Genomic DNA, 27,793 nt, shown 5'->3' on the forward strand with positions numbered 1-27,793 from the left:
TTTTTTTTTAAATATACATTTACATTTTATAATTTTACTAGTTTCCAAAACATCAGTGTCATTTTACTCTTTATTAAAAAAGATCGTTTTTTATTTTTTTATTTTCTTTTTTTTTTTAAATAAATTAAATATCTTTTATTTATCATAAAAAAGTAAGGGAAACATTTATTACATAACAAACAGGAATCTTCAAAAAAGCAAAAAAGTAAAAAAGTAAAAAATGTGTGTTTTACATTCACAGTAAAAATGAGTTAAGCTTTTAACATATTTTTGTGTAAAAAAAAAAAAACATAATGTTTAAAAAAAAAAAAAAAATTGTCTTCTTATTTTTTTAGAATATAAGATTTTAATGAAATCAGGAAAAATAATTTTACGTTAGAAGTTATGATATAAGGGGTGTCCATTTACACTATTTTTAATTTAAATGAATTATATATATATATATATATACATATCTTTGTATATATGTATGTATGTATGCATGTACGCTTTCCAAACATGTAGTATGATATTCTAAGCACAATTTTTGTAAGCATAATGGAATCATATGTACATTATTAATCCATAAGTAATGTCTAAAAATAGTGCTTATTTTTTTATATATTAATTTATATAAAAATATAATTTTCGGAATGAAAAGGAAAAAACTAAAATAACGTTAAGATATTAACAATAGATTTCTTAAAAATATGTGTATCGAACGAAATCGTGGTGAACTATATAATTTTAAAAGAAGTAAATATATTTGTTTATAAGAGTCCATTATTTAATGCTAATATACTACTTTTTAATGTATCTTTATTTTTTTAATATTACTCCTACTAAACTATAATGAAGGACGAAAGGTGTATTTTTGTTATTTTTCCTGATGTTACTAATAATTTTAAAGTAAAAAATTAAAAAGCAGTTATCAGACGAAATGATACCATTTAGGCAAATAAATTGGGATACCAAAAATAAATGTGTGTGTACATGTATGCATGTATACCTTCATGCGCATAGGCATAAACATAGAAAACGCAAAAAATACACAAGTATGTTCAAACGTATATATTCACACATATATGTTCACATGCATATGTTCACGCGTATATGTTCACTCGAATATGCTTATCCAAATACATGTTCACAACTATATCCACACAACTGCGTCTACACAACTAGGTCCAGACAACTATGTTTACACAACTATGTTTACACAAATATCTTTACATCAATGTAGGATGAAGAAGTCATAAAAAAATTAGAGGAAAAAAATTTCATTATTTTAAAGAAAAAGAAAGTTCACTTAACAGAAGTAAATAATTACTTATACTGACCTCTCAGAAATACATGCACATAAACAAATATAAATATCTATGTATGCTTGTATGTATATGTGTGTGTATTATCACGCAGCGCGCAATTAGTGTATGAAATATTTAAATGTTCGGTAAAAGTGATGAAAGAAACATTTAATATTAGTATAAAGTAGTGTAAACGAAAGAAACATAAAATAAAAGTTATAAATGTAGATAAGGTTGCATGAGTTAAGAACAAAAGGAATCTTTGGCATATCTTGTACAAATTAAAAATAATCAGAAAAATATTCTTTATTTACGCTTTTTTTTTTTTTCTTTCTTTCATTCTTTTTTTTTTTTCTGCTTTATTCTTGAAGAATGATATAAAAGAAATATTTAATTATAAACCTGAGCAATATAAACATATAAATGAATTTTATGAGTACATAGAAAGTGGGGTGTCTGTTATTTCTTTGCTCGAACATATGGATGGAGATACATCAACAAAATTAAATTCTTTAATTAAGAGCACGTCCATCTTGATAAAGGACGAGAAATACTTTGAATGGTAACGCACACCTATATGTGTACATGGGTATACATATTCATGTTTTGTATGGGGGCAGTTGTACCCGTATTCATATACGTGGGTGTGCATGCAAGTATGCATATATATATATATATATATATATATATATATATATATTATATATATATATATATATATATATATATATATGTGTATACGTATAAATGTTTCCCTTTTATAAACTTTTCGGTAGCTTGGAATATCAGTGCAATTTGAAGTGCAGAAACATCCCCTTTTATTTTAGCAAGAATAACTGGTATTTTAGCAGAGACCTGAACTATTTTTTCCCGTTATATAACAATAACAATTTGGAAAGAACTTTAATAATATTAAAACCAGACATCATAGAACAGAATAACATAAGTAATATAATTAACGATATTTTAAACTTCGATTTATTAATAGTAGCTATAAAAAGGGGAACACTATCCATTGATCATGCAAATAAATTATATGAAGATTCATTAAATAAGGTATTACATAATTGTTCCATACAGAAAAAAAAAAAAAAAAAGTAAAAGTGATATACGTAAAATAAAAAGTGGTCTCACACTTTCGGTATCCTTCTCCCTTTATCTTTATCCCTATCTCTACCCCTAACTATATATATATATATATATTTTTTTTTTTTTTTTTTTTTTTTTTTTTCTCATGCAACTAGCCTTATTACAACTCTCTGATAGACTTCATGACCTCTTCCAAGGGGATAGGTTCGGGACTATGGGGGAAAGAAAAAAAAATTCAAATGAAATATATGCATAAATGCGTATATATAAATATGTGTATATGTGTGCTAGTTTGCATGCATATGTATGAATGTACATCACGCACTAAATTGGTTACCTGTTTATCCTCCATCTTTTCTCAGTCTGCTTGGTAATAGAAGGCAGGAACTGTAAAAAACGAGCACACATTCTTTGCGGTCCCCCTGTATCAGAGGTTAATTTTGACGACATGCCAAAAAGTTGCCTAAAAAGAAAATATGGAACTAGCGAAATCAGAAATGCCGTGGTATTGAGAAAAACACAGAAAAAAGCAGAAATAAAACGCAGAAAAAAATGCAAAAAAGACAGGAAAAGAAAAAATTCTGCATTGTATCCATGTGTATAGTATGCTCGAGTTAGCTTCTCCATACCCACATGCGATTTTTCCTTTTTGCAATTTTAAGCACACTCCAAGCGAGGACAAAATAGACAAAGAAATAGATCTATTTTTCGGTGATGATAACTTTAAGTGTGAAAAGGGAATTATATTAATTAAAAAAAGCGCATTAGATCCAAAAGATTTAAATAATTTGAGGATGTATTTAGACTATTACGGATTTCAAATAGTAGAAGAAAAAATAATATCAATGAAGGATGAGAGTATAAATAATACGATGGAAGAAGAAGAAATTAGGAATATGTGTATGAGTGAAGAATATATAATAACTATTATGGTATCGAGAATAAACTGCATTATGTGTCTTTATTATTTAATGGGATTAAGTACTGTAAAAGAGTCTGTATTGAAAAGACCAAGAAGTATAAGAAGTATATTTTTTAAAAATGATGATGATATATTATTTGTAAAGGATAGCAAGAAAATAAATAATCTTGTAAAGAAATACTTTACTTTTGAAAAATATAATAACATTATTACAACTGATATGGTGAAGAATTTTATATTTTGTAAAAGTGTTACTAATTGGAAGCAAGATGAAGAAAATATAAAATTGAAAGATATCCTATTGGACTGTTTTACTAAAATTTGTGAACTGAAACCAAATGAAGATTCAGCCATATCATGGATAAGCAAATGGCTTAACCAAAAGGGGAAGGAGATAAATGAACAAGTAAGAAATAAAGAGGAGGTACAAAAAAAAAAGGAAATGCTGGATTTGTTCAAAAATAAGAAGCAGAGAAAAGAAGGAGAAAAAAAAACAAATGAATCAAAAAAAATAAATCACAATGAGGATAATGAAAAAGATACAAATGACAATTTTAATATATCATTGAAACATACTGTTGAAGTGATAAAACAAGATACGTGTAATAAAAAATTTGTGTTAATACATCAGATCTGGATGGACGAAGATACACAGGGAAGTGAAGACAGGGATAATGAAAGGGATAAGTTAAAAATTATAAAACATCTTGAAAAATTAAATTATGTTAATTTAAATTTTAGCGAATTATGTGAAAAAGAAGAAAAAAATAATACTCTGCTTGGAAAAAAAATTGAATACACTAAGAGGAAATACAAACATTTAACCGTTGACTTAATAAAACGTATTTTAAAAGAAAATATAGATGTAAATAAGTCGTATAGTAATTACATAGTAACAGGTTTTAAAAATATTGTAGATTATTCTTACCTAACTAGGGAGGATATAATACCGAGCTCCTTTTGTGTATTAGTCGTCAGGGGAGGGAAACATCTCCATAGGGATGAATCAGGCGAAGAAGACAGAACGACCATAAAATACAAACCGTTCTTAGAACTTTTGCATAGGGAAAACCAGAATGGAAATGATGACTATGAGAATGACAAAAGTGGATATTTGTTAAGGACGTTTTTAAATAAAGGAAAAATATTAATATATAGAAATACACAAAATTATTTCTGTGAATTTATAAAATTGTTTCAAAATGAAATTGTTCTCTTTTTTGGAATAAACACTAATCATATAAAAAATATAATTTTATTCCTTGTACATAATTATAATTATTATTTTATAAAATATGATATGTTAGTTAAGGAGGAAAAGAAGAAGAAAAGAAAAAAACATAGTAATAACATGCATGTGTGTGATGGTCAAAATTATTCATCTTCTGCTAACTTGTTTTCTATTCTAATTGAAAAAATAATGATTTTAATGAACAGAGATTATAGGAAGTTTATTTTATGTAATTTTTTCCTTACCCCACAGCAGTTAGAAGTTCTAAATCAGAGAGTTAACTCTAGGTTGATTTTCTTCCATTTTAAGTGCAAAGTTGACGTGGACTCACGAGAGATTGCCAAGGGGGGAAGACTCATATTATCACCGCTGTACGGGAGGGGAAATAACAAAAAAGGGTTGAACAGTGGTGTGGTGAGTAGCAGTATGATGAAAAGCACCATGGTAAAAGACAGCGCGCCATATTATTGCATGCGTACCAGTGCAAAAATAGTAGAAGACAAAGACTTCATTACATTTACTATTAAAAATGATGCAGAAAAGATGCTGGACTGTACATCCTTTCTATTTGATATAATACAAGTAGCAAAAAGGAAAATAATCCTTATTTGTAATTTAACGACTGCAAATGTAAATTTCATAGGTCTCTATCTACAGTATGAATATCCTAATATTGCATTTTGCGACTTGGATTTCATAAATGAACATGACAGGTATGTGGTTGAGCAGAGCTCACTAGGAACACTTGTGGATGATGCATTTTATACAGAAAAGGGGAATAGTAAAAACATAAGTAGTATAGATGTAATAATAAATAAAATGAAAAATGTTTGCTCTAAAATGAATGCAAGCTATTTTGTTTTTTCAAACTTCCCATGTAATTTACAGCTTGAGGAGTATCAAAAATTGCAATTTTTTTTTGACATAAAATTATGTATCCTGATAAGTAAGCAGGGGGATAGCTGCATAGGTAGTACAAACATTTCGGGTTTTTGCGAATGCCCACTTTCTACCTTATTCTATTATTTCGATAGCAGGGGGTGCTTGTTGATGATAGACTTGGGAGAAGCTAGTGTAGTGGGAGAAGCGAGTGTAGTGGGAGAAGCGAGTGTAGTGGGAGAAGCGAGTGTAGTGGGAGAAGCGAGTGTAGTGGGAGAAGCTAGTGTAGTGGGGGTAGCAAATGTAATGGGAGAAGCGAGTGTAGTGGGAGAAGCGAGTGTAGTGGGAGAAGCGAGTGTAGTGGGAGAAGAGGGAAGACCAGAGGGGATAAAGAATATCCACAGTGATGAAACTGCAGAGCAAACTAGCAGCAATTCGGGGGTAATAGAAGAGAGGGGGAAAGGAGTAGGTATAAGTATTGATAGAGAAAAATGCGTAGTGCAAAACAAATTAGATGGTAATATTTTGGTGCAGACGTCTCATGAGGAGTCTATTACAGTAAAGAGGAGTACAACTGACAATAGTAACATGGCTAGTCACAAAAAAAATGGGAAAAAAAAAAGTGAAGTGGGTGAATTAAATGATGAGATAAAAAAAAAAATATTAAAAAAAATTGAAGAGAGAATAAAGCCCAAACTGATTTGTTATTATGCTTCTGATAATTATGATTTAAAAAAATTTTTAAAAAAAAAAGTTAAGAACAATAATCCAAATAATAGTACCTCGTTTCATTATATGTCTTATGAAAACGTAATAAAGGAATTCATATTATTGAGTGAGAGATGGCCAAAAATATATTTAAAAAAAATAATGAATGATATAAAAACGAGGAAGCAAAAAATGAAAAATGAAATATACTTAATAATTTTAGAAAATGTTTTAAAACATTCAAGTAGTTACTTATTTTCAAATATTATTTTGTGTAATATACCTCTTTTAAATGACTTAGATGAATATGTGTTGAACAGATTTTTTAATTTAATTGAGTTTAAAAAAATAATTTATTTTGTTCATTATACCAAATCGGAACCATTAACATGTGAAGGTACACACCCTCTAGTTTTCAATGAAGATAGAATAATTCTGAACAGTAGTCCAAAGGCGGGTACTAACTTTTGTTTAGAACCTAGCATGGAGAATGATCAATGGAGTAACAGCGATAATGTTGATGAAGACGGAAAATTCATTCTAGCTAAAGAAGCTAGCAACAATTGGAGCACCAGAATGGGCAGTGATATGAACAGGTCGATGAACGAACAAGTCATACACGGAGGTGACAGAGGTGTATGTGAAGCAGATCCGAGTAATAATAATGGTAAACAAGGGGTGGGGGAAAAGAATGAAGAAGGGAATAATACCCCGCCAAACGACGAAGTAGGAAGTAGTGAAGAGGGAAATAGCGAAGGGGAAAAAGGACGGCACAACAGCAGCAACCGCTCAAGTAGCAATGGGCAAAAAGAACAGCATAACAGTAGAGACCGCTCAAGTAGCAATGGGCAAAAAGAACAGCATAACAGTAGAGACCGCTCAAATAGCGATGAGATAAAACAACAATATAACAGAAAAAGCGAGAGAGTAAAAAAGTTGTTCATGCAAAAATACTCGGACGTTGAACAGAGCACAATATATATAAATAAAAAGATGCCACGTAACACTGACAGTTTGTACTTCCCCCAAATAATCCTTGTGTTTATTCCGCAAAATGAACAATTACAAATGTATATATCATCACTGTTATGTTCTAATTTAAAAAATTATACGCCTATTAATACAGCGAGCCTGATTCGTGAAGAGATGATTAAGGCAAAAATAAAAGGTAAATTTCAGAGTTTTCAGAGAGGAAGGGAGGAAGCACAGGAAAGGGGAAAAATCGTTAGCAGCATTAGTACTACCACTACTGCTACTAGTAGTAGTACTACTGTTGACGAAAAGGAGATTCGAATGCGCACCTTTCATTCCTTGTTTGAAAAAATAAAAAGTGCAGACAGTAACATATTGTTAACAGGTTTTCCAGTTGTAATGAATAAAAACGATAATGAAAGTAGTAACGATAATGAAAGTAGTAACGATAATGAAAGTAGTAACGATAATAGTAATAATGAAGATTGGAACCGTGCTAATGGTACCCCTGATAGTGGTAACCATAACTGCTGTAATAATAATATGAGTGATTACTTTTACCAACTGAACTTTTTAAAAATTTTCAAAATTCATGGCATCATATCTCTTCTATTTGATGATAACTATTTGAAAAGTATTTGCCCTTCGCCTGAAAACATTTCTATAGACAAGTATAACGAAATAACAGAGCTGATGCATAAAGATCTATATCACAAACATAAATTCTATTCTGACAAAATAGGCAATCATGAGAACCTAAAACACGCGCTTGAGGTGGTTAAAACGTTCTTTTCTAAGTAGAATTTTGTTAATAGTGTAGTTTTATTTTGTTAATTTTTATTTTATTTATTTTGTTTTCTACTCGCCTATGTGTTTTTGAGCATACTTTAGTTGTTTTACTATGGGAGGATTTTTTCCTTAAATATGTTAGGCATTTTGCCCCTTCGCTTTGCGTTTCACTTTGCCTGTTCATTTTGTGCTTTTATCTTTCGATTTGTATTATTTTTCATATTGTTAGCTCCGGTGCGCTTCACTTAAATTTGCTATAAAAACCCAACTCCAATAAAAATGGTAATTAAAAAAAAAAAAAAAAAAAAAAAAAAGCATAATTGAAATGCATAGAAGTTATCTGACAGCAATGACTAAACTGCGGCAAATGAGTAATTCTCATTTTTTGAACTGATTAGTCTTTTTATTATTTTTATCATCCGTTTGACTTTTCTCTTTAATGGGGCATTTTATCGACTATCATTTTTTTTTTTTTTTTTTGTTCGTATGATGTAGTATCGTTGTTCATTTGAAATATTCCCGTATAACAATTGGTGTACTCGGAAGCGTAAATAAATAAATGTACATATATATATATATATATAAATGTTTATGTGTGCATGCATGTATGATACAGGGAGATATATTTACGCAATGCAGTATATTTGAACACAATCCATTTTCCTATTTAAAAAATTATATGATTTTTTTTTTTTTTTTTTGACTTGTATTTTATATCACAAATTAGCAATCGATCATATATATGTATCTTGTTAATAAATGTTTGCCCTCATTTTTCACCAATTTGTGCATGTATTTTTTTGGGAGACAGCATGCTGCGCACTTACAGTAAAGTGAGCATTTTGCTTTTTCATTGCAATTTAGTTCAGCCTATTATTTTGTTTTATTCAACTGCGTTATATTCAGCTGCGTTATGTTCAGCTGCGTTATGTTCAGCTGCGTTATATTCAGCTGCGTTATGTTCAGCTGCGTTATATTCAGCTGAGTTATATTCAGCTGCGTTATATTCAACTGCGTTATATTCAGCTGCGTTATGTTCAGCTGCGTTATGTTCAGCTGCGTTATATTCAGCTGCGTTATGTTCAGCTGCGTTATATTCAGCTGAGTTATATTCAGCTGCGTTATATTCAGCTGCGTTATATTCAGATGAGTTATATTCAGCTGCGTTATATTCAGCTGAGTTATATTCAACTGCATGATATTCCATTGCACTTTATTTTATTTTGTTTTATTCTTTTGGTCGTGTATCTGTTGAGTCGCATTAGCAAGAACATTATTGAAGTGCTTTTTTTTTTTTTTTTTTTTTTTTTTTTTTTTATGAAAGCTTTTTTGTGGCAATACGCAGAGGAGACATGTTAGTATGTGAGTGTGAGTAATTGAAGAAATAAATGAACAAACAAGAATAGGAATATACACGTGTATAAATATATACACTGCATAAAATGTAAAAATATATAAAGACATAATCGCATGCACATATGAACGTGTGAATGTATTGACATATAAATGTAATGTACGAGGATACAACTACACCAATAATACAAACGTTCGAATGTGGTATCCCCACTAGTGATTCAAGGAAAACATATCTTAAATGAAAGAGTGCGAATACTTTTCTATTTATGACGAATTTTTTAAAGATGCAAAAAATTTCCTGAACACTATCACTGAAACAAATGATAATGGGCCAGATAGTAGTAGCAGCGGTGAAACAAGTGTAGATGACAAGGATGGCAATTGTATATTGAAGAAGGGAAAAAAGGAAAAATTTCTTGATTTTCACCTGGACATTGAAAACAACAAGGTCGTATGGCACGAGGGTATTATTAACGATAACATCAATGATGGTAGTTGTAGAGGTAGTAGTAGAGGTAGTAGTAGAGGTAGTGGTAGAGGCAGTAGTAGAGGTAGTGGTAGAGGTAGTAATAGAGGTAGTGGTAGAGGTAGTAATAGAGGTAGTGGTAGAGGTAGTAGTAGAGGTAGTGGTAGAGGTAGTGGTAATGGCAGTAGTAACGGCAGCTGTACCAATGTTACTGATAGTGAGTTGAACAAAAACGGATTCAATCCAATGTACCCCTCTTTGAATAGAGAGGCACCGAAAATATTACTCTGTTACGGAAAGAGCCATAATATGTGTTTGTCATACAAACTTTATTACGATAATATTAATCAAGAGTCCACAAATGTAAATTATTCCTTGTCTATATTCAGAAAAAAATTTTCTACTTATGATTATAAGGCAAAGGAATATAATTTAGAAAAAAAAAATGAAAATAAAATAAAAAGTTTTTTGTTTAGATTAGCATTTTGGAAAAGGAGAGCACGTGAGGAGGATCTTCTTTTTATGGACGATGGAAAGAAACAAATAAAATATGATGGAAACAATATAACATATGAACATACGGAAGCTCGTATGAGGAAAGATAAATATTACAATGCGGATAGGAGCAGTAATGAAGTAGTTATAGATCACCATCACAATCGTCATCTACATTATGAACATCATCGTCCGCATTATCATGATCGCGGCAATAATCATGGTAATAAGAAAAAAGTAAAAGACGGACTGGATGAGGAAAAAAAAAGACTAACTTTCAACGAGTTGAAAAAAAAAAAAAAAAAAAAAAAGAAAGGGAAAAAGATAAGGAAAAAGTGAAAGAAAAAGAAAAAGAAAAGGAAAGAATAAAGAAAAAAGGAGTATCTTATGAATATTTATTAACCCCAAGTAAACATGAGTATGATGCATTTTGTTTATTTAATCCACGATTTAAACAAGGAAAACACCACACAGTTATGTTTCTGCAGAGTTATAATGTATCCATTATTCCATTTGTTAAACCAAAAAAATTAAAAGAAGAAGTGAATGAATTATTTAATGAAATAAATCCATGGATTGATAAATCATTAACTTTATCAAAATTAAGGAATTTGAAAATTGACATTTTTAACTTAATAAATAGTATCCCAGAGATAGACATTTCTACCATATCCTGTGCATGGGTATTTTTTGAAAGATTAGTAATAAAAGGGTATGTTCATAAATGTAATAGAAAATTATATGCAGCTACTTGTCTTATTTTATCCTTGAAGTTTTATCAACATGATGATATTCAAATTTTGGAAAAGTTATTAATCTATATTCAAAAGTTAGATAAGAAAGAAAATTTAACGCCATCTTTAATATTTTCAGTCGAGTTTTTAGTTTATCGTTTACTCGATTTCTCTCTACAACATACCTATGAAAATATTCGAGCCCACATACATCAGTACTTGGAATCAAAGGTTAGTTAATACCAAAAATTATAAGGTGTGTACACTTTTATATATAGAATAACGTGTCTCTTTAATTTAGAAAAAAAAAAAAGAGAAGGCTTAGAAATGAAATTTTTTTTTTTTTTTTTTTTTTTTTTTTACGGTATGGTTTTTCCATAACTATAGAGTGAAGCCTTATGTTGATAAGAAAATTTATGTGCACATGTAGAAGCATTTCAGTGGGAATGTTTGTAAATGCTCACACATAGTTTTATGGCACATTACTATGGCGATATGTTTTTTTCTCCCTGCGCGCCGTCTTCCATTTCGTCTTCCATATTTTCCATTTAGTCATCCATTCCCATTCCCATTTCTACTTTTACTTTTACTTTTTTTTTTTTTTTTTTTTTTACGCGCAGGAATTAAAGTTTGAAGACGTATATGGTATTAGTGAAGACGTGTACATATGCTCAAACTACTGCAAGGAATCATAATCCTTAGTTTCCTTTCCAAATGGTATTCGACTGCTTTTGCACTTATTTTGTGTAGCGACCGTCCTACCTATAGTTCTATTGCGTCCTTTATTAATGAGGGATATGCGGCCTCGTTATAGCGCTCGCTATACCTGCGCATCACCCCCCAATTTATCAGTTATCACTTCCCACGTCTTTTGCGCTTTAAAATAGTAAGAGCCCAAAATGGATGAACAAGAAAAGGAGGGGAAAAGAAAGGAAAGCACCTACAAATATTTAAACTCAGATGAAATAAATAATTTGGAGTACATTTTCAATAAAGTAAAAAAAAATAAAAATGAAAATGTATCTATTCAGAATTTACAAAAATTTCTCCTGAACAGTCATAATAAAGATATATGCGAGGATTTGCTAGACTTTTTTCATATATATGGTAGTACTATAAGCTTAGATGATTTTCTAAATTGTCTTAATTGTGATATAAATGAATTCAAATCGAAAGAAAAAATGAAAAATTTATTTGAGTTGATAGACACAAATAAAAGAGGTTTTATATCGTATAAGAATTTCATGGAGGCAGCCAAGGAGTTTGAAAATGAGTTTAACGAACAGACGCTAAAAAATATATTTAACATAATTGACCTGAGCAACAGCGACAGGATGCTTTTCGAGGACTTCAAGAACTCCATATCAAACATTTAGCTGCACGCACATACGTTCCCGCTCGTTTGTTTGAGTAGGAGCTTGTGTTTGTGTATGTACATGTGTATGTACCTGTGTATGTACCTGTGTATGTACCTATGTATGTACCTGTGTATGTACCCGTGTATGTACCTGTGTATGTACCTGTGTATGTACCTATGTATGTACCTGTGTATGTACCTGTGTATGTACCTGTGTATGTACCTGTGTATGTACCTGTGTATGTACCTGTGTATGTACCTGTGTATGTACCTGTGTATGTACCTGTGTATGTACCTGTGTATGTACCTGTGTATGTACCTGTGTATGTACCTGTGTATGTACCTGTGTATGTACCTGTGTATGTACCTGTGTATGTACCTGTGTATGTACCTGTGTATGTACCTGTGTATGTACCTGTGTAATGATTTTTTATTTTTTATGTTTTTCTTCGTACGTTTTTCTTTTTATATTTGAATTCTTTTCTTTTTTTTTTTCCTCCTCTGCATATCGATACCGCAGAACGGGCCAATCGTTGAGCCACGTCAAAAACATACGACATTTTCCTCCATCAACTGGCAAAATTCACTTTCTTATTTTTACAGTTCGCTTCAAGGCGACCGCAAGGCAGTATATATGTGCATATGCCTATGTGGGTATGCAAATGTATAAACATGCGTACGTTCTTCTACGAATATATATGTACCCACATACATACCCCCCCAAAATATATACATATATATATACGCATTATGCACTTGTGCGAAGAGATCAAGTGCGCAGACATATGATCATTCGCTTACCTGTGCGTGAAGGTTATACGACACAGTTGGTCGTACACTGTTAAGGGGTACAGCACGCTAACCCGAGTTTTTTTACATAAAAAGATTAAAAAATTAAAGGCCAAAAATTTCCGTAAGTCGTGGCAAAATGAAAGATTAAAAAATGGAAAAAAAAAAAAAAAAAAAAAGGAAAAAAAAAAAAGGAAAAAAAAAAAAAGAAAAAATAATATGAACGAATTTCAAACTGATGTTAATTCTGGTTATGTGAAACGCACGAGTAAATTTTTTTTTTTTCTTTTTTTTATAAGAGAAAAAGTGGGAAAGGGTTTTCTATAAACAGTTATGAGAAGAGTACTCGGAACAGTCGAGTGAATGGTGCCTGCCGCTATTCCCCTTTACGTACCTACAAAGTCATTTATTGTGAAACCAAATGGGTGTAAGGAAAGATCCATCCTGCTCATTAAAACCCTTATGACTTAGTTTAGGTCCTTGCTTACCTCTAGGTTGAGTAGCATAGGATTTAATACATGGTCTATTTTTATTATGAACAAAAATAAAGGGATGTTGAATAAGTGATTCGGCAGTAGGTCTTTTTTTTGGATTTTTGTCTAAACATAAATTTAAAAAATCTTTAAATTCTGGTGATAATTTATCTATTAAATCTTGTTTTACATTTTCACAAAACAATTGACTCCAATGATAATCCTGTATTCTATTCATGATAATATTTTCTCTTTCTTCATTTGTTGAACCAAATGGAGGTCTACCAAATTTCAATTCAAAAGCTAAAATTCCAAGGGTCCATATATCTGTTTTTTGATCAAATTCACCAAAATTTTGTTTCTTTTTTTGATGCCTTGCACATTGTTCAGGAGACCAATAATCATGTGTTCCTCTATAATGGGATATTCCTTTTTTTTTATGTTTTGATCCTATATGTGCTGATAAACCAAAATCAGCTAGCTTACATTTTTCTTCATGATTCACTAATACATTTTCTGGTTTCAAATCCAAATGTGCTATTCTTTTATCATGGCATGTCCTTATAGCCCATATTATTTCAAATAGCATCTCAGCTACTTTTTTTTCAGCAAAAGGTCCATGTTCATTCAAATACGTAAACAAATCGCCATTCGAACAATATTCCATAACGAAAAATACATGACTGTTCGTGTGAAACCACGTGTACATGCTGCACGAACGTATAAGACATGAACAAGACAAGTGACACAAATAAGATAAGTGGCATGAACAAGACAAGTGGCATGAACAAGACAAGTGGCATGAACAAGACAAGCGACATGAACAAGATAAGCGACATGAATAAGATAATCGGCATGAACAAGACAAGCGACATGAATAAGACAAGCGACATGAATAAGACAAGCGACATGAACAAGATAAGCGACACAAATAAGATAAGCGGCATGCATAACACGTGTAACATATCTCTTTAACAATCTTTTTTTCGTACCATGCTATATGTGGGTGTTTTAAATGAGCCTGCAATTCTATTTCCTTCCTTAGCAATGCTTCCTGTGTACTCCTTACGAGAAGAAGGAGAAGAAAAAAAAAAATAATATAGGAATTACGACAAAAGAGGTGAGGTAACACAAAGGGAAAGAAGTAAAAGGAACGACAAAAGAGGTGAGGTAACACGAAAAAGGGGAGGAAAAAAAATCTGCGTATTTAAGTATCTGTAACTGACTGCGCACAGAGAAATGTTCTCATATGCAACTTTCTGAACAGTGCAGAAAATGTAAAGGATTTGTTTGAAAGCATTTTACTTAACTAGATGAGACTTCGATATACACTTCAACACGCAAATAAAGTTTGTCCTCCTTTCACAAGCTAAGAAAACGCTACCATGTGCCCCATCCCCCTGAACATTGGAAAAGGTATCAAATAAAAAACTTAAAAAAATAAGTGAAATAGCAATAAAAGATTTTAGCCATTCTGGTCATTTCAGCAGTTTTGGCCTTTATGGCCATTTCCATTTATTTATGAATGAAGATGTGTTTTCCTAGTGGTATAGAGGGCATGCAGTTTGTTATATGTGAGGATGAACATATGTATGTATGTACGTATGTATGTATGTACGTATGTATGTATTTATGTACGTATGTATGTATTTATGTACGTATGTATGTATTTATGTACGTATGTATGTATTTATGTACGTATGTATATATGTATGTTTATATGTATGTATGTATGTACGTACGTATATATGTATGTTTATATGTATGTATGTATGTATATATGAATGTATGTATGTATGTATATATGAATGTATGTATATATGTATGTGTATATGAATGCATGTATATATGTATGTATATATGCGTGTGTATGTGCGCGCATGCAGGGTTGTGTAGGTTACTAAAAATCCAGCTATGTCAAAGTCTTTTAAGCTGAAGGTGAAGGAGTGCAGGCTGCTTTTTAAGGCCATGTCTCTGCATGTGGCCTTGATTGGGCTGCTAATTGAGTCGTTCATCTCTTTGCTATAGCGAATACTTACGCAAAAAAAATAAAATAAATACGTATGTACATATACATAAGCACAAACATATATATATATATATATATATATATGTAGTACGCACAAGCGAATATATATATCTATATAGTATGTCCAAATGTACATATATGTATAGCATGCACAAATGTACATATATGTATAGTATGCACAAATGTACATATATGTATAGTATGCACAAATGTATATATATGTATAGTATGCACAAATGTATATATATGTATAGTATGCACAAACGTATATAATATGTACACATGTAGGTATTTAATTACACTGATAAATGACAGAGCAAAAGGTATGAAATATTTTTTCATATTACCTGAAATTACTTTCTTTAATGAAACACACATTCCCATTGTTTACAAATTCGAAATCGGCAATATATTTCCTTCCGTAACGCTTTTCAAAAAATTAAATATCTTTATAAAAAAGAATAAAAAATAGGGACATACGTAATATATATATTTATGCATATATATATGTATATATGTATGAATTTCCGTATTCTATTAAACCTACATTGGGATAGTGTGTAACTAAAAAAAAAAAAAAAAAAAAAAAAAAAATTTTAACAGAACACAAAAAAGCACAAATATGCGAACGATACAAACGATACAAACGATACAAACAATTTAAACAATTTAAACAATATATACCTAATAACATAAAAATGTAGTTTCACATTATATGTATGGTAATGTAATAAAAAAACAAAAAACAAATACAGAATATATTTTATTCCCCATCAATATTTTCATTTTGTTCATGTTCAAATTAAAAAGGGTTAAATGAAAGTCAGCATGGAAAAAAAAAAAAAAAAAAAAAAAGCATCAAATGTTTTTCGCTGAGTTTTTTATTTTAAAAGGGGAAATAATTTATGCGCTAATTTGAACATGCATATATATATATAAACATATGTACACGTGTATGAGTGCATATATATAGTTTATTTCATTAATTCGCTTTTTTTAATTTTCTGTAAAGCTATATTAAGGGCGGTAGTAGAAGGAGAACTTCCGTCGCTTGGAACAAGGAGAAACATAGTTTTGTTCCACTTTGTTCGACTTATTCCGTTTTGTTTCTCCTTGTTCAAAGCGACAGAAGTTCTCCTTCTACTGTTTCCCCCGCGGCTTTACGAACTGCCCTTTTATGTAAACCACTTAAGAGAATACACACAATTTAAATGATACCCACACCAGTTTCTAAAAAAATAAGAAGTAGGTTGAATTTGTCTATTCAGAAAAAGCCTCATTTTTTATTTCGGCAAAATTTATTATTTGACAAACGGGAAAAATGGGAACCAAAATTGAGGAAAGGTTATCCCGAATTTGCAAAGCAGTTCGACATTTTGAATCGACAGGTAAATTTAACGAAACAGAAATGTGTGCACAGTGTATATATATCGTGTAATGATGGTGCACCTAACTGGGAGTTACAATACTTAACGCGTGTAGTAACCTGCACAAAATGGACATATGTTTATGTGCATATGTGTATGCGCGTCCTTTTTTTTTTTTTTTTTTTTTTTCTTCTCATCCCTTCGTTTCTCATTGCGTCATTTTCCATCCCTTCGTATCTCTTCTCTTCTTGTCTCATCAATTCGCTTTTTTCCTTTTGATAGGTTACGGGGTTTCGAAAATACAGACCACCGATTGTGAAAAAAGAGGAAATAAAAAAAAATTATGATATAAGTAATTTTCACGAAGTAAAATCGAAATTTAGGTTTGAGATCAACGGATTTTTTGAAGGTTTGTCTGAAAATTATTTTTTTTCCTTTTTTTTTATTTGTGCTAATTTTGTTCATAATGGATGAAATAGGATGGTATTAATTTGTTTTTCTTTTTCTTTTTTTTGAAGATGGTGGAAACGTTTTTTGTGAAGAGTTGTATAGAACTGCAAGACGAATGTTCATAGTTGGCTGGATTAAATGTCGAAGTCGATTTGCCATGGGTCACGTAAGAAATTATAGAGAGAAAGCTACGCGTTCTCTTGATTGCAGTTGTACGAACATATTCATAGGGATGATCGCACATTTATGTGTATATGGACATATGTATATATATGTATTTGTGTGCATGTATGCATATATACGTTTCATTTCTCAGCCCATGGAACCATTTTTTTTACCGTTCCCCCACTCACAGTTTCAAGGAGATTCTTATGCTATTTCCTACTTGAGACATTGGTTTGACATGTATTCATCAGAAAAAAATAAAATTGAAAAATTGAAAGTATTTGATGAGAACCATGGGATTCCTACTTTTGATTACTAGTATGTGTTGAAGTACATGTTCTTTTGGAATGCTCAACAAGAATGTTACACATTCACACGCATATATATATATATATATATATATATATATATATATATATATTATGTATACGTGTTTATTTGCCACCTATGTTATCGCAGTAATATTACAGTAGTGAAAGACTACAGAACACCTGCAAAGAAAAAAATGCATCACATTCAGGTAGACACTCTTACCAATTAAGAAAAAAAAAAAAAAAAAAAAGTAAATTATTTACAGCACTAAACCCTCATTTAATTTCCCATTTTTCTGTTAAATTTTTTTTTTTTTTTTTCTATATTTCAGAGTCAGGATTTTTTAAAAACAAAGGCACTATTCAATTTAAAATAAAGACATACTGTTCCTACGGCGTACCTCGTTGTTGCTCGAATGAACAGAGAGGATAGGAGGTTAAAAAATAGGTATTTTGTATTTGTATGAATTAGTTGAATGATTGTTTCTTTACTTTTATATTTTTTATTTTTTTGTTCTGATTCGCTTCATTTCGTTTCATTTGTGTTTTTTTTTTTCTTCTCTTCCTTTTTGCTTTAAACCAACTCAAAAGTGCATACATGCTTAAGCATCAACGGAAGAAGAGCGTGGAAAAAAGGCATCGGGGGAAGAACTATAACATGTAAAGAAGTAAATTATCTTTTCACAGGCATAAAAATATATCACAATAATATGTGAACTGTATAAACAGACAAACTTTTCATTTTTTTTTTTTTTTAAACAAATCTAATGCACGTTATTTAGCGATAAGATGATATTTTACTACATTTTTAAAAAGATTCTTTTTTTTTCGTTATTTTGATGATATTCTTTGTTTTACTCATTTTCCTTCTTTCCTTTATTCTCCTTTTTTTTAATTTATTCCCCAACTTAATTAAAAATATATATATTATAATTACGCAAAATGTTAAAGCGCGCATAGAAAGTTCTTCCTTTTTGCTTTAATAAAATATACAAACAAAAAAAAAAAAATGATTTCAAAAAATTTTAACCTGTACGTATTGTCTATTTTTACTTTTATTTTGTTTTTATTCCGTTTTGTTTTTATTTCATTTTATTTTTATCTTATTTTGTTTTTATTTTATTTTGTTTTTATTTTATTTTGTTTTTATTTTATTTTATTTTGTTTTTATTTTATTTTGTTTTTATTTTATTTTAATTTTTGTTGAAGATCAAGTGGTAGATTTAATCCATGCTGCGTCTTCCTCTGTAACTTTGTTCTTTTTCATTTTTCCTTTATAAGAAGAGTACAAGAGCAAGTGGGAATGAAAATAGATTATTAATGAGCTATTCCCATACAGGCATATATATATATATATATATATATATATATGCATGTATATATGCAGATGTAACTACTCGCACATACATATATGCGTGTTCGCAAAATTTTTTGATGCATTTATAAATGATGAAAGGATAATTTATAAACTACAGGAAAAAAAAAAATAATAATAAAATAATTTGTTAAATTGTATAAATGTTCAGAATGTTTTCAAAATAGCTAAATTACAATGACTGAGAGTGAAGATCTACATACATACACACATACATACATGTATACATACAAATATATATAAATATATGCCTAGAGTGCTCATAAAGAGATGTTACTTCCGAGAATTAAAGGAAAAATAATAATTATGACTACACGTTCGTTGAAAAAAATGAGAAAAATATAAAGGGGGGTAGAGTAAAGCATAAGAATTTGGGTTGTTAAAAAAATTAAAATTATAATTAAAAGAAAATTCTTTTAAAAGGGGAATGCATGTGTGTATAAAACATAAGTAAATGTGCCTGTGTGTGTATATGTACATATATATATATATATATATATATATGTACATATACACACACACACACATACAAACGCTCACATACTCCCCATTGACATTCTTTGTGCACTCACAAATGCGAACCGTTTTATACCACTTATCAGCATGCGTACGTACACATGTGAACTTTTGACTACATGTGCACAATGTACGTATACCTGTAACATGTACGTACTAAGACAACGGGGAGGGATGGGAATTAAAACCAGTCGAACTGAAAGATTTTCGCTTGGATCATAAGGATAGCTAAAGAGTTTGAGAGTGGGGAACCTGTGATGGATAGATTAAATGTATAAGAAGAAGAATCATTAGAATCAGTACAAATAGAAATATTACAACCTGACTTTTCAATAATTTCTTCTATTAACGATTTTCCATTTTTATTTTGAGAATCAAATGTTTCCAAGTAAACATCAGGCATATTCAATTCAATAGTATAAGGTTGTTTAACCGATAATATTTTTGGCAACGATGAAATAGGAAAGGATTTATAAATTTGCTGCAAAAACATATGCTCAATTTTTTCTTTCATGTCGTTAGGATTTTTAAAATAATTATTATTATTATTATTATTATTAGCGTAGCTACTACTACGGTTCAGAATATTTTCATCATATGGGTAGTTATTACCTGACCTATTAATATCGTTGCTATTACTATCATAGTTATCATCCATACCATTGTGTTTTGAATTGTTATTATAATTATTGAGATTTGAATTATTGTGATGAGAGTTATTATGATGAATATAATTCGGATGCGCGTTGTTGACACTAGTATTGTGGTTTACATTATGAGCACCGCTATGATGATTTCCAGAGTAGTTACTACTACCATATGTGTTACCGCTATTATTTGATGTGTAGTGAGCTGAATGATAATGATCGCTGCTATTATTACCGTTACGCATAATGGTTTTACTATTATGCATTGCCGCTTTGTCCGACGGATTAGTATTTCCTTTTTTGCTGTTAGCATATTTAGTACTATTCATATTTGTACTCATATTCGTATTAGTATTGTAGTATATATCATTTAACGGAATGAGGAGACCCTCTCGAGCTATTTGTGGATTTTCATATTCTTCTAATTTTTGTAAAACCAAAACAGAAGCTAGAATTTTTGATTCTGGTGAACCACTAATTAAAACCAGTTTTTCATTTTCACTTTCTTTATTTTTTGCAACTTGAATTTGAGAACCTGACTGTTCAGTAATATATTTTATGATAGATCCTTTTCGACCTATTAAAAAGCTAGCTGCTTTTCCTGGTACTAACATACGCATAGGATTGTTAATATTTTTTTCTCTTTCTTCCATTTGTCTCACTATTAATTTTAATGCATTAAATTTATTTTCTGCTGAACCTGACAAGGTTAAAATCCGATCACACGTTTTCACATTTTCAATATTGTCGGGTGCATCTACAATTACTGCACCTGCTCCTGTTATGGTTCTAATTTCTTTTATATGACATCCTGATTTTCCAATTATCCAAGCAGTGGTTTCTACATCCAACACAAAGCGAATTACGCATGGACTTACTTCTTTACCAAATTTATGAAGCAGTAAATTTTTATCCCTTGGTACACTGAAATTATCAAAATCATCGCCGTTCATAAGTTCATAAGAGTTATCATTCTTTTTCATGCCGTATTTCGAAAAGCTCATCGAGCTGTTACCATTGTTGTAATTATTGCTACTATTATTATTGTTGTTAGAGTTGTTATTGTTATTATTATTATTACTATGCGTGCAACTTATATTGGTACTCCCCCGGTTTGGATGGTGATTCGGGTTATTTACACTACCGCCAACGCTGCCATTGACGTTACCACCAACGTCACTATTCATACGATTGCTGTTCATGGGAGTACTTCCAACACCTCCTATGCCAATCATGCCACTGCAATTACTAAAACCGCTTACATTATTATTTCCCGCAGCGTTAGGGGTGCTTATGCTGTTGTTACAAGTGCTTTCATTAGATATATTAGCAAGAACATTATTGTTACTACTTGCAGTGCTACCACTACTATTTTTTAAAACACCAGGAAATTCAGACAACGAGAGTATACCATTATCAACAATATCTTCTAATAAGTCATATATAATACCTATGCAATCAATTATTTTACTAATTTTTTTTGATTTAATAAAAATTGCCTTATCCTTTATTCCTGGAACATCATCCTTATGAACATTAATTTCACAGTTAGATCTTTCACTTAATGAAGAAATTTTTGATCCTTTTTGCCCAATTATGATAGGAATAGATCTAGTAGGTACTATTATAACTATGGATTCTTTTCCATCCTCTTCATGAAAATCCATTACATGTTTTGATTTATTTAAAACCAGTTCTAATGCTTTTTTTTTATTTTCTTTTTTACCAAATATCGTTAATATTTTTTCAGAAGGAGGTGGATAAACAGATATATCAAATTCCTTCTGACATTTTATTATTGCTCCACATGCCTTTTCAATTTCACGTACATTATTACCTGACTTCCCAATTACAAATCCTATGGCTCTATTTGGTAACAACAGACAATATGGTATGCGCATTTCAGTAGTAGTAGTAGTAGTAGTGGTAATAGTATTAGTAGATGTGCCATTATTAGGACATATATTTATTATCCTATCATCATTATCATTTTCATCATTTAAACTTCCATATGACCTATTACTACTATTACTATTATTACGTTGCTTTTTAAAAGCACTCTCCTCCTCACTATTGTTGTTACTACTGTCTACCTCCTGGTCAATGCGTGCGTATGACCTTTTTTGCTTTATCATTTTCGTTTAGAACTTGGATCACCCCTGTGTAGCGCTCGGGAGCAACACAGATGTGTAATAAATGCCTTCAGGTGTACACGTGGAAGAGTTTGTATATACCGATATGTACATATAAAAATATATATATATGTATTTATATTTATATTTATATATGTACACATATCCGTACACACTACACAGCTCTATATGGGAATTAAGAAGAATTATGGGAAAACAGGAAAACGACAGCACGACGGGATTAGTGATAACTTGAAGGCTCAAAGAAGGGGAATATAACAAGTAATGGGCCGAGGAGGGAAAAAATAAAAAAATTTAGGGATAATTTTGATGGGAAAAAAAATATATGTGGGAAAATAATAAAAAAAATGAAGGAAAAATTAAAAATACAGAGAGATGTACAATGCCCTGCAAAAAGCGACTACGAAATGAATGATTGTATAATATATACTCGCTTATACGACTACTTATAAAAAGAAGGTACACACTTGTTGCCCAACAATATGTATGGTTGTAAATCTTGAAAATTACGTAAAAATAAGTTCAATGCGTGTAAAAGAAATCCTACGTTAAACGCTACTACTGATGTTATTACTAACTACTTATAACTTAAATGCTAAATCTTATTACGAAGGATAATATGTTTATTATTACTAAGGATAAAATGCTTATTATTGCTAAGGTTAATATTCTTATCACGAAGGTAAATACTCAATACTAGGGTTAATTCTTATTACTATGGTTAATTCTTATTACTATGGTTAATTCTTATTACTATGGTTAATTCTTATTACTATGGTTAATTCTTATTACTATTGTTAATACTTATTACTATGGTTAATGCTTATTACTTATGCTATTATCTATTATGCTAGTACCTATTCCATATACCATGTAATACAAATACATATATATATAATTCAGTATACACAATAATCCCTTTGATCAATTTTTTTTCCTTTTTCCTTTTTCAAACACATAATTTGATATAAAAGCAAAATTTTAAAGAACAATAAATGCTAAATTATATAAAACTTCACCAAAACAGAAATTATTACTTATTGTACGTATAAAGATATATCAATAAAGGGATTAATGTATGTATAATATTATACAGTGATGAATACTTTACCCCCCTCTCCTTTTTCCTTTTTCCTTTTTTTTTTTTTTTTTTTTTTTTTACAGCAAAATAGGACGACTACAAGAAAGATATAACACTTACGTCGTGAGAAAAACAAAGAAAAACGAAAGAAATTTTTTTTTTCAAATTAAACCTATATGGGCGTACAGCCTTTTTAAAAGGAAATTAAAAAAAAAAATAAATAAAAATATAAATAAAATAAAAATATATATGAAATAAAAATATAAATGAAATAAAAATATAAATGAAATAAAAATATAAATGAAATAAAAATATAAATGAAATAAAAATATAAATGAAATAAAAATATAAATGAAATAAAAATATAAATGAAATAAAAATAAAACAAAAATAAAGCAAAAATAAAAATAAAATAAAAATATAAATTACAATAAAATCTGTAACACTCACTCGAAGTCAAAATATTGTACTTGTATATGAACTCATGCAGGTACATCAAATATATACATACACACATATATGCATGTATATATATATACAAAATACACATACAATATATATGTATCACAACACATGCAATACCATTTATATGTTAAATGCACAAAACTTCATTTCCTTCATATATATATACTTAATTTTTCATAATTCTCACATGTACATATATATATATATATAAATATAAATATTGTGTACGTATTTTACAAATGAATTATTTCTTATTTGTTATCACATGACTGCCTGTACCACCAATGAACTTCTTTTACTTTTGGGTCTCTTTCCTTAATTACACAATTTTTTTTTCATAAATGTAATATTATATATACATTCGGTTATGTTAAACAATACATAATTATATATATTCAAATGTAGGTGTATATATATATATATATATATATATATATATATACATATACCTATACATATTTATATGTATGTACATCCTTATCTGAACATGAAAAAACGGAAAAAACACATTAATTAAATTTAAAATAAAAAAAACAAAACAAAAAGCTCCTAATTGTAAAAATATTAAAACTATAAACAATTAATTAAGAAGCAATATAGTTATTCTCTCATATATATATGGGCTTTCTCGCTTTAACTAAAATATAAATACAAAAAAATGTACACGTATGCTTATATACAAATACATTTGTACATAATATTATATATATATGTATATTTTACATATGCATATTTTTTATATATTTATATATTATATGTACATTTATATTTATGTATATTTATATTTATGTATATTTATATTTATGTATATTTATATTTATGTATATTTATATTTATGTATATTTATATTTATGTATAATTTATATTTATGTATAATTTATATTTATGTATATTTAAATTTATGTATATTTATATTTATGTATATTTATATTTATGTATATTTCATATATGCATATTTTATATATGTACATTTGTATGTATGTATGTATGTATGTATGTAATTTGTACTAATGTACATTTATACATATGCGCGTATAATAAAGTATAAAATTAATTTGACGCAAAAATATTTTCAGTTTGATCATAAAAATGTATATAAAAAAAATAAAATAAAATATAATAATCCCCTCACATTTTTTAAATATAATTTTATAAAAAAGGTTTCTTAAGTATTATATGAATAAAAATGCATTTGCGCTATTTTACAGTTAAAAATGAAATAATTCGGAAAAGCAAAAAAAATATAATAATAAAACATAAATAATTATATAAAAATGTACATATATTTTGTTTACGCATGTATAAATATGTATATATATATAATTTATTATATGTAAGCTCATATGAATTATAATCCTATTTCTGTGGGAATAAAAATCACTTTTTTTTTTCCTTTTATAAAACCTTTCACTTTTGTTGCATTACATATTTTTTCAAATGCTCCATTTTATTTTTTTCACCTCCACGCGCAATAGTATTATATGTATATAAATAAATATATATTATGTACATATGTATATATATTATGTACATATGTATATATATTATGTACATATGTATATATATTATATACATTATATATATGTGTTTTGTATACATATATATATATATATATACTACATACATATATATATATATATACTACATACATATATACGTATTTACATACAATAAATATTTAATATATAAATGTAAGAGCTGTTAATAAGTGTGCCCGCAATGCATAATTTTTAATATACAAAAAACGTACATTTTGCAAAAGTTTGATAAATAATATTAATAAACAATATATATGAAAGCATATGAATATGTATTATATATATGTAAATGTAAGCATATGTATATATAGATATAGATATATATTCGTATATAGAAGTGCTTATATCTTTTTACCTGTTTACTATGTATGCATTTATAGCCCATGCGCCACAACACAGTTTTTCATAGTCCCTATTGCGAATGAATTTTTAATAACCTCAGGGGGAAGAAGCTTATATGAATTTTTTTTAATATTTACAAAAAAGTTTAATTTAAATAAAAAAAATTTTTAAGATATGTAATAATGGTAAAGTTAAAAGTTTAGCATAAACTATAAATTCAGAAGTGAAAGATAAGGAAAAAAAAAGAAAAGAAAAAAATGGAAAATTTAAAAATATATATATAATTGTTGAAAAAAAAATTTCCTCATTATGATACTCCCCCCCCCACAAAAAAAAAAAAAAAAAAAAAAAAAAAAAGAATTTAACGTACATACTTATATATTTTAACAAAACAAAAAAAAAATATATAAATATAAATTAAAAAACAACACAGATAATTTTATGTAGTGCAAAGTGTCTTGATAATATTAAAAGTAGAGGAGGAAATATTTAAAAAAATGTAAACTAGTAATTAAAAGACAGATAAGGGGAACTTGGTATCGTAGCCCCCATTAACGATATAAATTGTATACAATGTTACAACATTACCATGCGTTAATATAACATAATATAATACAATACACTATTATAATAATTTATGTTCAATACTATATATATATATATATATATATATATATATATATATTGTATTATTTTCTTGTGAATATTCTTCGTACTTACAAGACATATATGTAAATATGTATATACATTTATGTATTTATAATTATGCATATACTTTTTACATATTCTCTTTTAAGTACGTTACTACTTGTTTTCAATATGAGCATGCTGCGTAAAATGCGGAAAAATATAAATCACCAAGACGTGAAACAACACTTTAATTGCGTTATATACTATGTGCAATATATAGTATTGTAATTATTTTATTTTTGCAAAATGCCAAAAAGAATAAATTGGCAATATATCTGTTTTTTTGTATTCATAATTGTGCAATAATGTGGTTTGAGGAGACAGCATTAATTTTATTCCGGGAATACATAAAAAAATAAATACACAAAAAGAGGAAGTATCAATTTTTTGAATTCTCGTATTCCTCGAAAAAATATAGAAAATAAAGAAATATGCTGTATATACTAAAAATACGCATTTAAAATTTTAACTTTATTTTTACTATTTTGTGTATATTCATTTGGAACATTTTTACAATTGTGATGAGTAGGAAAACTAGACATTTTTATGAGCCCATTTTTTAAGCATATCCATGCATATATACATATATATATATATATATATATATACATATGTGGATGAATAGGATAAAAGATATATGCTGTAACAATTTTTGACATTAAAATTGTATTTTGTTCAATGCTGCTAAACTTTGTTCAATTCTATTAAACTACTTTCATTTTATTTTATTTTTTTTGCTCCTTTTTTCGAATGTTCTGATGTGAAGAGTCTGTCTTTTACATTCCGCACAAATAAGATTCTTTGTCCTTATTTACAAAACGACATTTTATTTTATAAAAGTATTTCATTACATGATTAATAAAATAAATGAACGGTTAATGCAAGAGTTATTGGTGAATATTGTGATAAAGACAAACGAACGTAAAATACAAGTTTTGCAGGAAGGCATATGAAATATAATGATGGGGGGAATGTGCTCCTTCAAATAAACATGGTGCATGTACGTGGGCATGCATATATATTGCTGTTCGTACATATATATATATATATATACATACAAGCGAATGAACGGGAAATAAGCACATGATAGGCGCTAAAATGCTAACCCAGCTAACGCG

General features: G+C 29.0%; 7 protein-coding genes across 7 annotated transcripts; 4 read left to right on the forward strand and 3 right to left on the reverse strand.

Moving 5' to 3' along the window:
* Nucleotides 1-831: 831 nt before the first annotated feature.
* MKS88_003909 (nucleoside diphosphate kinase) lies at nucleotides 832-7,888 on the forward strand (the record flags this gene model as incomplete). Its single annotated transcript, XM_067217042.1, has 7 exons — nucleotides 832-888; nucleotides 1,223-1,297; nucleotides 1,658-1,848; nucleotides 2,063-2,342; nucleotides 2,531-2,579; nucleotides 2,807-2,880; nucleotides 3,053-7,888. The coding sequence occupies 7 exons, from the start codon at nucleotides 832-834 to the stop codon at nucleotides 7,886-7,888; spliced, it is 5,562 nt and encodes a 1,853-aa protein (XP_067072717.1).
* Nucleotides 7,889-8,759: 871 nt separating this feature from the next.
* On the reverse strand, nucleotides 8,760-9,083 carry MKS88_003910 (uncharacterized protein; the record flags this gene model as incomplete). Its single annotated transcript, XM_067217043.1, has 1 exon — nucleotides 8,760-9,083. One exon carries the CDS (start codon nucleotides 9,081-9,083, stop codon nucleotides 8,760-8,762), a length of 324 nt encoding a protein of 107 aa, XP_067072718.1.
* Nucleotides 9,084-9,470: 387 nt separating this feature from the next.
* On the forward strand, nucleotides 9,471-11,622 carry MKS88_003911 (cyclin dependent kinase binding protein; the record flags this gene model as incomplete). The annotated part of the gene is made up of 3 exons (XM_067217044.1): nucleotides 9,471-10,477; nucleotides 10,510-11,158; nucleotides 11,548-11,622. 3 exons carry the CDS (start codon nucleotides 9,471-9,473, stop codon nucleotides 11,620-11,622), a joined length of 1,731 nt encoding a protein of 576 aa, XP_067072719.1.
* Nucleotides 11,623-11,826: 204 nt separating this feature from the next.
* On the forward strand, nucleotides 11,827-12,303 carry MKS88_003912 (calcium-binding protein; the record flags this gene model as incomplete). The annotated part of the gene is made up of 1 exon (XM_067217045.1): nucleotides 11,827-12,303. The coding sequence occupies one exon, from the start codon at nucleotides 11,827-11,829 to the stop codon at nucleotides 12,301-12,303; it is 477 nt and encodes a 158-aa protein (XP_067072720.1).
* Nucleotides 12,304-13,475: 1,172 nt separating this feature from the next.
* Nucleotides 13,476-15,561, reverse strand: MKS88_003913 (uncharacterized protein; the record flags this gene model as incomplete). Its single annotated transcript, XM_067217046.1, has 4 exons — nucleotides 13,476-14,256; nucleotides 14,539-14,610; nucleotides 14,852-14,946; nucleotides 15,448-15,561. 4 exons carry the CDS (start codon nucleotides 15,559-15,561, stop codon nucleotides 13,476-13,478), a joined length of 1,062 nt encoding a protein of 353 aa, XP_067072721.1.
* Nucleotides 15,562-16,786: 1,225 nt separating this feature from the next.
* MKS88_003914 (acylphosphatase) lies at nucleotides 16,787-18,301 on the forward strand (the record flags this gene model as incomplete). Its single annotated transcript, XM_067217047.1, has 6 exons — nucleotides 16,787-17,056; nucleotides 17,225-17,351; nucleotides 17,461-17,558; nucleotides 17,748-17,875; nucleotides 18,028-18,077; nucleotides 18,201-18,301. The coding sequence occupies 6 exons, from the start codon at nucleotides 16,787-16,789 to the stop codon at nucleotides 18,299-18,301; spliced, it is 774 nt and encodes a 257-aa protein (XP_067072722.1).
* A 1,639-nt stretch (nucleotides 18,302-19,940) lies between these two features.
* MKS88_003915 (RNA-binding protein) lies at nucleotides 19,941-22,541 on the reverse strand (the record flags this gene model as incomplete). Its single annotated transcript, XM_067217050.1, has 1 exon — nucleotides 19,941-22,541. One exon carries the CDS (start codon nucleotides 22,539-22,541, stop codon nucleotides 19,941-19,943), a length of 2,601 nt encoding a protein of 866 aa, XP_067072723.1.
* Nucleotides 22,542-27,793: the final 5,252 nt, after the last annotated feature.

Source organism: Plasmodium brasilianum, chromosome 11 (genome assembly GCF_023973825.1).
Source record: "Plasmodium brasilianum strain Bolivian I chromosome 11, whole genome shotgun sequence".
NCBI classification, from domain to species: domain Eukaryota; phylum Apicomplexa; class Aconoidasida; order Haemosporida; family Plasmodiidae; genus Plasmodium; species Plasmodium brasilianum.